Genomic DNA, 12,519 nt, shown 5'->3' on the forward strand with positions numbered 1-12,519 from the left:
CAATCCTAAAAGCACTTGTTGAACGCCATGGTCTTCTGCCACTCGTAGCAGATTAGTTGTACTGATAATTGTGTCACGCCTGAGGCTACTATAGCTATACAGTTATACCTTCAGGTATTTTTGCTGAAGCATCCAGAAGATGGGCACCCCTCTAAAGCCACCTAATACTTGCAAGTCTGACTTAAATCGCCACCTGATTTTCAAACGCGCTTTAGTTGCTTTCCTCAGTGGAAAAAGGCGCGGGTTGTTCTCTTCCCTGTGGCTTCTCCGGGCTCTCAGGGGACAGCTCCCCGCGCTTTGCGTGGAGCGGCGCAGGCGAGAGCTGCTCTCCCGCCGCTTCACACGTCGCCTTCCCTGAGGGAGGCTGGGCGGGAAACGCCGCTCCTGCGGCAGCGCCGAGTGCCCGCCTCCGCGCCTCATCCTCACGCACCCTCGCCTCACCCTTGCTTTACTTCACCTTAGCTCACCCCCACCCGCCTGCTGACCCGCCTGCTCACCTTCGCCCTCACCGCCTCCACTGGGCCGCCCCGGCAGGTGGTGAGGCGTTTGCCTCTGCCGCTCGGTTACCGCTAACTCACAGCCAACACTGCTAGCAAAATGTAGGGGGAGAGACGGTTAAAATAGCATGGGGCTATTCCAGGCGCTAATGGGATTAGAGGCGAGGCCAGTGAGGCGGCGGGGGAGCGGGTACCGCTGCGCGACAGCCGGGCTGCGGCATGGCGCCCCTCTGATGGCGGGAGGGCAGAGCAGCAGCTGCGCCACATGGGCGGGGGCGGGATACCCCAGGTAATAGTGGAAGAGATCGGGGCGGGTGCGCCCCGGTAGCGGGCAGAGGTGATGAGAAAGGTCTACTTGCCCCGGGGGCGAGGGGAGGAGCGGCCCCGCTGGCGGTCCGGCCTGCGGAGCGAGGGGGCAGAGGGGGAGGCCGCGGAGTATCGAGGGCCTAGCGAGGGGAGGAGGTGGCCGCCAGGAAACGGCTCAGGTGAGGAGGAGACCGGCCGCGGGTCCAGCAGCCTGGTCAGGGGCAGGTGCGGGGAGCGCGGCAGGGCGCGGAGGAAGGGGAGCCCCGCAGCGAGGTGGAGACGAGGAACGGGAGAGGGAGACGAGCCGGGGGGCAGAGCGCGGGGTGCAGGGGGCCGAGAGAAAGGGAGTGCGACAGCGGGAGGAGGAGGAGAGGAGCGTGGGCCCGGGGGAGGGCAGAGCGCGGGAGGCGGAGGAGAGCGTCAGCTGGAGCAGGGACAGCGGGAGCGCGGCGGGAGGCGGAGGAGGAGAGCGTCAGCTGGGGGCAGAGATAGAGGGAGTGCGGCAGGAGGAGGAGGAGAGCGTGAGCCGGGGGGGGGCAGAGAGAGGGAGCGCGGCAGGAGGAGGAGGAGGAGGGGAAGAAGCGCGACGCAGGGACGGCAGATGCCTGGAAATAAAAATTTGATGATTGCATGCAGCGGCTGGAGAGACTCTGTCGGTGGCGGCGGCGGGGACGAGGCAGGGACAGGGGGGGCGACGGCAAAATGAAGTATCAGAAATACCTGACTGTCTTGCAGATGGCCATAGGGGTGACCGCCTCCAACAGGGGCAGTCTGATGCCCTTAAAGAGGAAGCTGTGGTGAGTAGGCACAAACGGGGCCGGCGGCACTGCGGCCCGGGCCGGGCGGGGGGCGCTGCGCCTGGCCGAGCGCGGGCCGCGGCGGGACGGGCGTGCGGGGCGGCGGGGGGTTCCCTTCCCCTCGGACATGACGGCCGCCGGAGGGGCGCCGCGCCCAGACCCGCGAGGGTGGTCGGGCGGGAGCAGGCCTGCGGCTCCCGGCGCGCAGCTCCGGGGCAGAAAGTTCCCGGCGAATTCACCGCCAGTCGTGTGGAAAACGCCGGGAGGCGGCGGCGGCGCGATGGTGCCGGAGGAGCTGTCCGCGCCGCGCCTCGCTCGCCCGCCCGCCCTCGGGCCCGCCGGAGGACAGGCGGCTCGGCGCTGTCCGCGGCTGGACGCGTGGCTCCCGCACATCTCGACTCGCGGGTGCTATCGTACGCAGTCAGGGGGATCGCTGCGGGACGCTTGTCAGAGCGCGACAATGGCAGCTTCGGCTGAGGGGCGCGGGAGCAGCTCCGGCAGGGTCTGCCGCCTGCGTGACAGCCCAAGGGTTGCCTCCGACCCTGGCGCATTCTCCTCCCCGCCCGGGCTGTGCCGAGGGCCGGGCTCGGAATTCCCCATCCCCTGCTGACAGGTGTATTTAGAAAAGGGGAGAAGGCAGATAGGGATCTGATAGGTTAGGCAGCAGCAGAGCTAGCGCTGTTCATACACGGTAATTTTTATCTAAAGCCCGCGTTTTGCCCAGCTGATTTCCCCTGGTTTTGTGCTTGCTGTCTGCTGAACTGATTTTTCTGGGTGAATCAACAACACGTTATGAAAAATGTATTGAAGTATAATGGTGTAATGTGGGTGAGTAGGGCACCGACAGGCATATGGCACTGCGATACACTCGTGGGCTCGTAGGAGCCCACCGTTCGCTTGACGGAGCAGTGGGATGTGTGTCACCGTCGGGACAAATCATTAGGAGCTCTGCAAACTTGTCAAGTCGCATTTTCTGGGAGGAAAATACCATGAGCAAAGCTGAACACTGAAAATTTATTACCTATAACAGACCAAGAGGGATGTTTAGGTGGTAATGGTCATATGGTTTTCCCTCGCTGTGCTTAAACATTCCTAGTGAAGGAAATTGCCACAGAAGGCACAATAGGTCGTTTTATTTATAAATAGGTAGCTCACAAACAGAAATCTTGCCTAGCAGCAGTTGTAGCAGATCTTACATGAACTGCAGAATGGGGATTTTTACTTTTTGTCTTTCTGTTTTTCCTCCACATTGCCAGCTAGCATAGACAGTGTCAAGGAAATACATCGCTTCAGGGAATGTAATGTGGGACTAGTGAGCTTTCTGTCAGTAAATCCAAATCTTGCTTTTCCTTGCAGATAAGAACACAATTTGGCAAATCTGTTCATCCTAACTGTAAACTACAAAATCAAATGTAGTCTTAGACAAAAATGTTGTCATGGATGTTTGATTTTGATTATATAAGTTACATAAAGTGTACTGTATCTCTTTTATTGTCCTCAAATGCCACTCCTGTTTGTGCAGCAGTGTACGTACTGCTGTGTTACTTCTCTTCAGAAGTTTAATTATGGGTAATATGATGATAACAGTTGTTCCATTTAATATTTCATTTGTCTCCTTCGAAATGTTTCCTTTGCTGGCATTTTACAGTGTATTTGCCTACTTTAAAGTAAGTCTGCAAGGACCTGATTCAGCTCCTACTTTATATCTAAGTTGGAGTTAGATCAACTCTGTATTGCCTCATTGCATGGTGAGATTTGGTGCTTTTTGAGGTATTGCAAAACGATGTAGTGGGTCCCCACTAATATGTACTGAAAGCATCGTATTTCATAACATTTGCAACTTGACATCATGTTGCTGCAGTGCAATGCTGTATGAAGATTTAGTTGACTTAGGTCTTTAAAGAAAAAATATTTTTTGTATTTCATAGAAAAGTATCATTTACTCGAGTATTTGAAAGCATGTCTCTGGGATACTCTTAGAGGCATAACATGCTATGTAGTCACATTTCTTTGGTGAACTTTAATAGTATTAGGCATTATCTGTATGGATAGAATTTGTGCTGGTAGGTGAAATACTCTTTTCTGGTGCATTTAGAGAAATGCTTAAGGATATTTTGTCATGTTTTTTTTTTCTTATTTGTGCATACTCTGTATCAAATAATGCTTTAAGAAAATCTGAGTATGTTGCTGTGGCTAAAATCAATGCAATATTAGTGTGTATTTCCAAGACTTAAAAGTTTATTCTAGTAGTGTATTACTGGAAATCTGAAAAAGACTAAAATAAAATTTATAAGTCAAGTCAGTCTATAATCAGAGGATGCTTTTTAATCTATTTACTTATCCTTAAAAATAACTTGTAACATTCTGTTTAACCGATGAGATTTATAAATTCTTTGATGTGTTAATACATATCCTAAGTGGAAGCAAAGACATAATTCAATAAAAAAAGGGTTAAAATGCTCATCTTTTTGTTGTTGGAGATAATCCACCTGAATCCTACTGAAAGAAAATGAAAAAGGTAACAGCAATGTTTTATTTCTTTATAGAGCATCTGTCACTCCAATTTTCTCCTGCTCAACCCCTGCCCCCAAATGTGAGACCTATTCTATGATGCATGAAGGCAGAACTAGAAATGAAAACAAAAAAATGGACACTGATGTCTCGTGATGGGTTAAGAATAAATTGGTATAAACTAGTTGGGAATAAAACAAACAACTGAACAAATAGCAGAGAGCTGTGCTGCAGGCTTGCAGGGGGAAGTGGTGGAGCTAGAAACTTAATTTTGGTCACTGTGTGATGAGATTTACTTGGGGCATTAAGAGTTTTGGACTTGGTGATGGTGGAAGGTGTTGGAATCCTGAACTGCTCATTCAGACCTTCTCCCATATTTCTGTGGTGTTGCAATCTAATATGTAGGAATCTAAATGAGATGAGTAGGATGTTTTTAATGTTGTTGCTGGGAAGGACAGTGTTTGAATGTAAAAGCTGCCACCACACTGCTGCTAGTACAGGTACGGTGCAGCAGGAACTAACAATTGCTGAAGTGCTGAAGAGAAACTGTGGCCCAGGAGCACCTTAAAGCAGTAAATTGATGTAAATATTTACTGAAGACTTGGTATGTGCAACCTAAATGCTTACAATAGGAAAGGCTAAATCACATAATCAAGGCAAACTATATATGTAGATTATAATTTCTAGCAGCTTTAATAACTCTTCTCACTAATACTCCCCTCTGTTTCCTACAGCCCTTTTGCTCTGCTTTGGCTTACTGCCCCCATGCTCCCCTGGGCGCAAGGGAGTGTGGAGCTGGGGAATAGGACAGAAAGCTCAGTTAGTGTTACGTTTTCCTTGTGAAGAATATTACAGAAATAGCTGAGCTTGTTCTCTATTTGTATTTCCTACATCTTTAAGAATGGTTGGTAGTTGTCTGAGGTGATCTAGGTTGCAGAAAAGAATGTGGATGCAGTGCAGTACAGACTGGGTTTTGGCAGGATCCAATTCCCCTGTTGGGTGGTATTGTTAAAAGAACGTGTGATACCCAGACAGGATGTTAAGCGATGACTTGTGCTTGTAAGGGGTTGCACAGGCACATTTATTTGCAAGCACAAGAGTTAACTGGTTTGAAATCAGGGAGGAGTGACCAGCATGTCTGGAATTAAGTACCAATCTAAAAGCTTTGTTAACTCAGAGTCTTTTTATCCAGGCTGAGGCTTGGCTGCAGAAGTCCAGGCTTATAATAAAGAATGCCTGTTTTATCATTAGAAGCATCTCTAGGGAGAAAAATGCCATTGTTTATGTTCTATGTAGACCCATATTTAGAATAGTCAAATAATGAAAAATGACAGTTTAGGAGAAGAAAGCATCAAAGATTGAACCTCTTGAGTGTCTATCTAGGAGTATATGGAAAAATAGAGATCACCAGAATGGATGTTTTCCATTTTTGATTACTGGTTCTTGTTAATAGTTGTTTGAAGTGAGGATAACAATTTCACTTCAGCCCATTGTAAGGATTTATTCATGGTGCCAATTGATCAGTACCTTTTTTCCTGATGAAGGCAGGATACTGTGCTTAGAACAGAAGATACTTGCAGAGGTGCACAAGAATTTACCGTAGCAGCTGACTGCTCAGTGTTACTAGTCATTGTTTCAGATTTGGTTTTGTTTTTTCTTTGAATCAAACATTAATATTGGGAAACTAATAACTGTTAGGTCTCCCAGTCTGATCAGTGGGGCTAAGTTTCAGCTTCTTCACCCTTGTGTTTGAGGCAGAAAGCATGTTCCTCACAGCTGAGTCCAGCTAATGGCCTCGTTTTTTAATAGTACTGAGGAAGCCTGACTTCTGATGGAAGGACATGGAATGATGGAAGTTTCATACATCTCTCAGCTGAGACCTGTGAAACTTCTAGAGGCAGAAGCTTCTAAGAAGTTTGACTTAATGCTCTGAAACCATCTATTACAATAGTTAATAATAAATTTGCTCTAAGCACCTAATGCTTTTTTTGCAAGACAGGCAGACAATTTGCAGTATATGGAAAACTTAATAGCTATGTCACTGTTGTAAGTCTTGTTGAGGTTACATAGTTGTCAAAAAACTTGTCTCCTCTGCATTAACTCTAGCATGCTACACTTGGAAAACAAATATAGAAAATGTGACATTTCAAGACTTCTTTTTAGAAATATTCTGATGTCTTTTATAATATTGTTCAGAACTCTGATCTCTAAACAAGAACAACATTTTTTATTTTCTTGAAATATGTTCAGTCTAACTGATCCGCCTAGAAAGTAACGTTAGCCATTTCAGGCAAAATTCAGCTGTAAAACATGTAATATTGAAGGTTGTTATAAATAGTAATTATGTATAAATAGAATATAAATAGGTTACATGCATTGTGTTGGAAGTTGTTGGCCCTTGATGAGATGCTGCACCTTGAAGTCACTGTTGCATAGTATTTTTCTAGGCTAGTGTGTTCATCAGGGGAATACAGATATTGAAAGTTTCAGGTTTTTGCTTATTTGCTTATTTTACAAACTAGAGAAATAATTTAGAGTCACGGTTATGTAATCTGATATATGATCAGGAACCAGTCAAGGTCAAGGAAACTGTTGTAAGAATTGTGGACAATAAATCAGGGCTTTGGGCTCCAGGTGAGATTTACAGAATGGTTCAATTTTACTTGACTAAAATTTCCAAAGGATCATGAATTAGGGTGACTTAATTTCAGATTCCCGTGATGAGTTGCCTTAGAAAGGTGTTACCTTTCCAGAATATTAAACATATTCTGTGCACAGGAACAGCACATTTCAAACAAGGCGTCCAGAATCGTTCACTTCCTTCAAGGATCTTGATGCTGTTCTATTTGTTAAAGCTCTAGATTGCCGTGACCATTGGTAGGCTTTGATTCAAGAGGACTTGTCTCTAGTTGATGAGCTGCAGACATGTCAAAAATCTTCCTGCTTTAACCTGTGATAATTCTTCTGCACCCGTGATGCAGGTACTACTGCCAGAGACTTAGCAACTCTCTTGCTAATTTTCTATTAATTTAGCAATACAAATAAAAGATGAGATCATCAGATTGTTAGTATTAATTATTTTTTTTTAAAGGTAAGGTTCAGATGCCAGAACCATAGAACTGTTTTTTTTATATTCATTTAGAAAGGACAAACTCTGATTATAATGAACACTTTGAGAACACTACAAGAGAATCAAAAGTGAGAAGGACTTAAAAAAGCTGTTTTCCAGATCTGTTTAATAACTTAGTTTGAAGTCAAACACAAAAACTTTTGGCCTTGGCCATGAATTTGGACTTACTGAAGCAGATGCTCGTGTTTTTCTTGCGACTTAATAGTCTTAACTATTGACTTGTACTCCCTGTGGAAATTTCTCGTACTTGAAAGGGTTCCTGTTGCAGTACTGTTGCAGTATCTGGAAACAGGTTCTTGAGCGCTCCATCACTGCTGCAGCGTTCTGAGAAGGTGGGGTGAAATAGCTCCAAGTCTGGCTCAAGTCTGTTACTGCTGCTCTTCGCTAAAACTGTAGGAGTAGCAGAGGCACTGGAGAAGCTGATCATCAATTTCCTTGCATCTGTCCCAGTGTTTCTCATCAACTGTAGAGTCGAACCCCCATGATTCTATAAATATGGCTGTCTTGCCTCATATCCTTCCTTTGGTGCACAATGGAGTGCAGAGCTTCCAGACATCCAGAAATTATTTTGTTTGGATTTGTTGGTTAAATAAAGCTTTATTTTCTTGTAAGGATACCTAGAAATTAATGATTTTATAAAGGACTGAAAGGAATCTTTCAGTTGTGATATTTCTTCCCAGAAAATTATATTTTGATCTTTAAATATGATTTTAAAAGTATTTTTCTGAGTCTTAGAAACTAAAAAGTAATAGCTGCAATGTATTTATTCTCCATCAGAATTAAATGATGGATGGTTTTTGAGGCAGCAAGTTTCTTTTTTTTGAGTGTCTTTACGGAGTGGGAGCTCCCATGTGGATGAGCCTTCAAAATATACCATTAATTTATTTCTTTGTTAAAACTAGGTAACAGAGAAGCCCATTTTTTTTCACTTGTTTTTCTTTCATGTAAGACTTTTCTTACTTTTGAATAGAGACTTCTTAGTGTCAGAAATCATGAAAAGACTTTCAGCTTAAAGAAATGCATGTTTATAGGTAGCTCCTTAGAATAAGTGGTTTGAAATTAAAGTATAGTTCAAAATTAAGAAAAGCCAAATGCAGCTTATTGCTGCATTTTCTATTCAGTATAACGAAGTCTAGTGTACCAAGCAGTTAATTGACTGCAGGTGCATAGGAAGATTTATTGACCCAAGTAATAGGTAATGAAATAGCACCTCTTTTAATTTTAAAGTTTGGCTCCTGCAACTTTTTCATCTCCTTAGCATCCCTCAAACATGAATTTGCACCTTTTATCCTGACCACGAAGCTGTGTAGCCCTAGGAGTCTGACTACTCCAACAAGTGTATTCAGCCAGTGGTTACTGACTGTATTTTGTACTTTGAATTCTGTATTTCAGGTGTCAATGTGCACCACTCTATGTGATGTCCTGTTTTGGTGATGTGTTTGTATAAGACACCTCCATCTCTCTTTTTTGTACAAACATTTGTGTACATACAAAAGCCATTAGTCATAAGTAAAACATGCACTTCTTTTTTGTGAGAGGAGTCTTAATGGCTACAGAGAAAAAGACTGAACTGCTGTCCAGAGTCTTCAGAAATGAAAAAAGACACATATTATTTCTCATTTAAGTTCTTTTTTTAAGTCTTTTATGGCTGCAGTTGAGAAATCATACGAAGTAAGTGTAAATCTGCACATTAAGGATGTTATGGTTTTAGGTGACTCTTGGTGATCATATTTGCTGGAATGTAGTTTTTCTGATGTCAGAGTAAATAGGGACTCTTTTGCATTTAGAATATTGATCTCACAAACCTGAATACATTTGGTTAATTGTTAATCCCACTTCTACTCAGTAGCAACTTCCAACTAACTCCTTGAAATGCAGACTGCTTACTCAAAATATTTTAGCTACGAACTCCCTTAAGACTGTGTGTAGACTGCAGTGTGATGGACAACCTTACCAAGTGTAGTTACTTCATGTATTACCCCTGTAATTTTAGCAGATGATATTAATTTCATTATGGGGCATCATTATTCATTGGTAGAACAGCTGAAGCACCATTAGCACTCAAACTGGAAAAGGTCAAAAGCCAAATACTGCCAGGCTCCTGCTGATTTAACTGACAGTCATCAATGTATATTGCAGGACTCAGTTTTTCACTGAATTAATAGAGAAAAAATACTCCTTTTAGTTTTTCAAGAGTTGAATGTGTTTTCCTGTGATCTGTCTTTTTTCCGGACACTTCTCACTTTGGTACAGAAACGATGACTGTGGTGTGTTTTTGATTAAATCTGCAAGCAGTGATGGACTTGATGGAAGCTTGATTTCTACATACTTCTGTTGTCGTATTTTGGGGCTTACTGGTTGAAAACTAAAACTTAAAATGGCATTCCTTCTTTGTATAGCATGGCAATGTTTCTTCTTTTGTAATTTTTTACCTTAAGCAAATGCATTCAATAGAAACAGATATTCTTTGTCTGACACGTGGCTGTCTTTCTTTTTTTTTTTTGACAGGGTAACTCCATCTTCTGAAAATCCCAATGGTGCTACCTGTAGTGTAAGTCAGGGAAAGCCCTCTCTAAGAAGAATAAAAGGGAGAATACACAGAAGCAAAAGTCTCGACAGCATTGATTTCTGTGAATTCACTGTAAGTGCCATACCTTTTACCTTTATCCTGTGTGAAGCTAGGAGAATCTTGCTAATAAAGCAGTTGTTCCACTTGAGTTGATCTCTCTGTCAGAATTAGAAAAGGTGTTGTTCTTAATGATGTTGTAATTGCAGTTCTACACTGCCAAATGTTAGGAACAATGCTGTTGCTTTTATAATTAGTGATGCATAACTATGTTTTTGTTCTTCAGCAACCATAAGATATAAATTGTAATGTCAGGTTCTAATATTATGGCCTGCTTAAGATGAAGAATTGAACTGGAAATAGAGTAGATATGAAAAATGAAAGATGTTTTCAAGTTCTGTTTTTATATTTAGACTTTGAAAGTTGCTTTTGAAGTAAAATAGATTGTTTTTTACAAGCAACCCCAATTATTTTAGGTATATATGGCTACAGTACAAAACTAGAAAAAGAAATAAGCATTCCTAAAAGATGTGGATTCTTATAGCCCTTAAAAGCTAGTATCGTGACGATGTCTTACTACAGTTAAGCAGGACTGGCAGAAGTATTTTGTTTTCTCTTTGGTTAAGGTGTAGATATATTTGGTTCATATTTCCAGAAAATTCAATCGTGGTTTCAAAGAGTTTTTGTAGGTGACGCTTTAGAGATTTACCTGAATTGAGGAAGACCTGGAAAAGAGTTCTACAAAGCTTGTAATTTAGGAGGAGCTGTTTACATTCAAATAATGGAAGAAAAAAACTGTTAAGATGAAAGAGTATTGGGCATGAAGGTAGATTTCCTTCTCTTTGTGATGTTTACAAAATAGTAGAGTTAATCCTGAACATGGTATGTTTTCATAAATTGTTTGCTGAAAAAACATCCACAGCTACACCTCTCAAGCTGCCTGGAGGAAATGTGACCAAACCAAATTATATCCTGGTAAATTAATGTCATGTAGATTTCAAATGCTAAAATAATGTCAAATAATATGTTGAATTGTAAAGCAGTTATTAAATACGAGGATGAAAGAGGTAGATAGGAAATAAGACCTGTCTTAAGAATTTCCAGCTCAATAGTGACATGGCAAAATTGTCTGGCGTTACATGGCAATATAAACAATCTAACTGGAAGGTTCAGATGCAACTTGGGGAAACATCCTCGTCTAAAGTAAAACCGTGGTGTGAGTATGCTGTGCCATTCGGTGTGCTGTTACTTGCAGATGATGCCAATAGCATAATTGGTATTTTTTTCTTAAGACTGTTTTCTTTGCAGTTACAAAGACTTGCAGTGCTATTTTTAAGACAAAGAGCTTGTTGTTTGCTGTTTGAGGAAGTAATGAAATGAGTAGCAAGGACTGGACTTTTAGTGTATTGTGTGGTGTCCGGATACTTGTAGCACTGCAGGTACTGCAGTGATGGGTCCCGCAGCTGGGAAGATGTGTGCTGTGAGCCTGTGTGTCAGTTACTCATGCTGCCACATTTAAAGCTAGTTTTGGTGTGTCTGTGCAAACTGTTGTCACAGCAGTGATACTGGTGTAATCATTACCTTAGTGAAGGTTAAAAATTGCCTCAGGGAGTGAAATTACTGAAACAATAATTTTAGCTTGTGCTATATGGGTCTTCAACTGTGTGGTCCTATTAAGGAGTTTTATCTAAATCTGTCTCTACTCTTGGGGCCTTCAAAGAAAAAGAGATTATAGCCAAGGATAAAAAGAAATCTTGCATGCCATAGAACTTTTGCAAAGTTGTTTTTCAAACTGATGGTTTTTGGTAAATGTTCCGTTCCCTATCACTAAGTAAATTCTTACTGAGGATACATCCTAATAGCAGAAAGGCAGGAAAAAAAGCCCCTATGCTTTCTTTCCTCCAAATGTGAAGAAATATGTCCCTAGTGGGAAAGTTCTGGATTTCCATGCAGTATGCACATACAAAAATGGAATACATGGAAATACTGTATTTATTAATTTACTGTGAAAATACTGTATTTACTAGCTTGCTGTGTCTTCAGCTGTGGCAGGGAATAAGTTGTGGGAACTGCATTAAGCTGGGAGGCTCATCAAAACCCAGGGTTATTCTTTGCAAGAGCGGGGATAACCAGAGAAGGGCCTGTTGCACGTGTAAAGCTCTGACAGAGGCCAAAGAGTGCCTTGGATGGAATACCCCAGGCGCCTGCAGAGGGTTGTGACCAAGTTTAGTGTTTTCCAATGGCTTTTAGTTATATCTGTGGCTCTTAATATGGATGATCTACCTAAGATCTCATTGTTGGATGGCCTGCTGCTGCAATGACTTACTGGAAGCCTCAGGCAGCTGTGAGACGGTCGAAGCGCATGACTCCTGGTTGGCCTATCTCCTACCTTTGTTACCATCCCATAGCTGGCTCCCACTGTAGCATCCTTAACATCCCTCGAGGAGGTATAAATTCTCCCTGATTACAAGTGGAGGGAGTCTGCAGGATTGTTGACAAAATCAGGGGTTTATTTCTTAGTGACACCTCAGCTGTCTTAAGTGGATGATCCTGGGGTTTGTAATGGTGATGCCGCTCATTACCCCTTTGCTAAGACAGCAAGCGAGAAGATAAAGGAGTGAAATAATGTTAAGCCACAGGGTGATAATGCTGCAGCTCCCTTTAAGCATGTATGTGTCTTCAACTTCTTACATCCTTTTTTTTTTCTTTATC

General features: G+C 42.8%; 1 protein-coding gene across 2 annotated transcripts in view; it reads left to right on the forward strand.

Moving 5' to 3' along the window:
• Positions 1-1,433: 1,433 nt before the first annotated feature.
• TJP1 (tight junction protein 1) overlaps positions 1,434-12,519 on the forward strand; it is a gene marked incomplete at its 5' end in the record, with an annotated part of 154,940 nt that continues 143,854 nt past the window's right edge. For both annotated transcript variants that reach the window (XM_084268046.1, XM_084268047.1), the window contains 2 exons: positions 1,434-1,600; positions 9,750-9,882. In XM_084268046.1, the coding sequence (XP_084124172.1) occupies positions 1,434-1,600; positions 9,750-9,882 (300 nt within the window). The remainder of the gene's footprint in view (positions 1,601-9,749; positions 9,883-12,519) is intronic.

Source organism: Gallinula chloropus (genome assembly GCF_964237585.1).
Source record: "Gallinula chloropus genome assembly, chromosome: 9".
NCBI classification, from domain to species: domain Eukaryota; kingdom Metazoa; phylum Chordata; class Aves; order Gruiformes; family Rallidae; genus Gallinula; species Gallinula chloropus.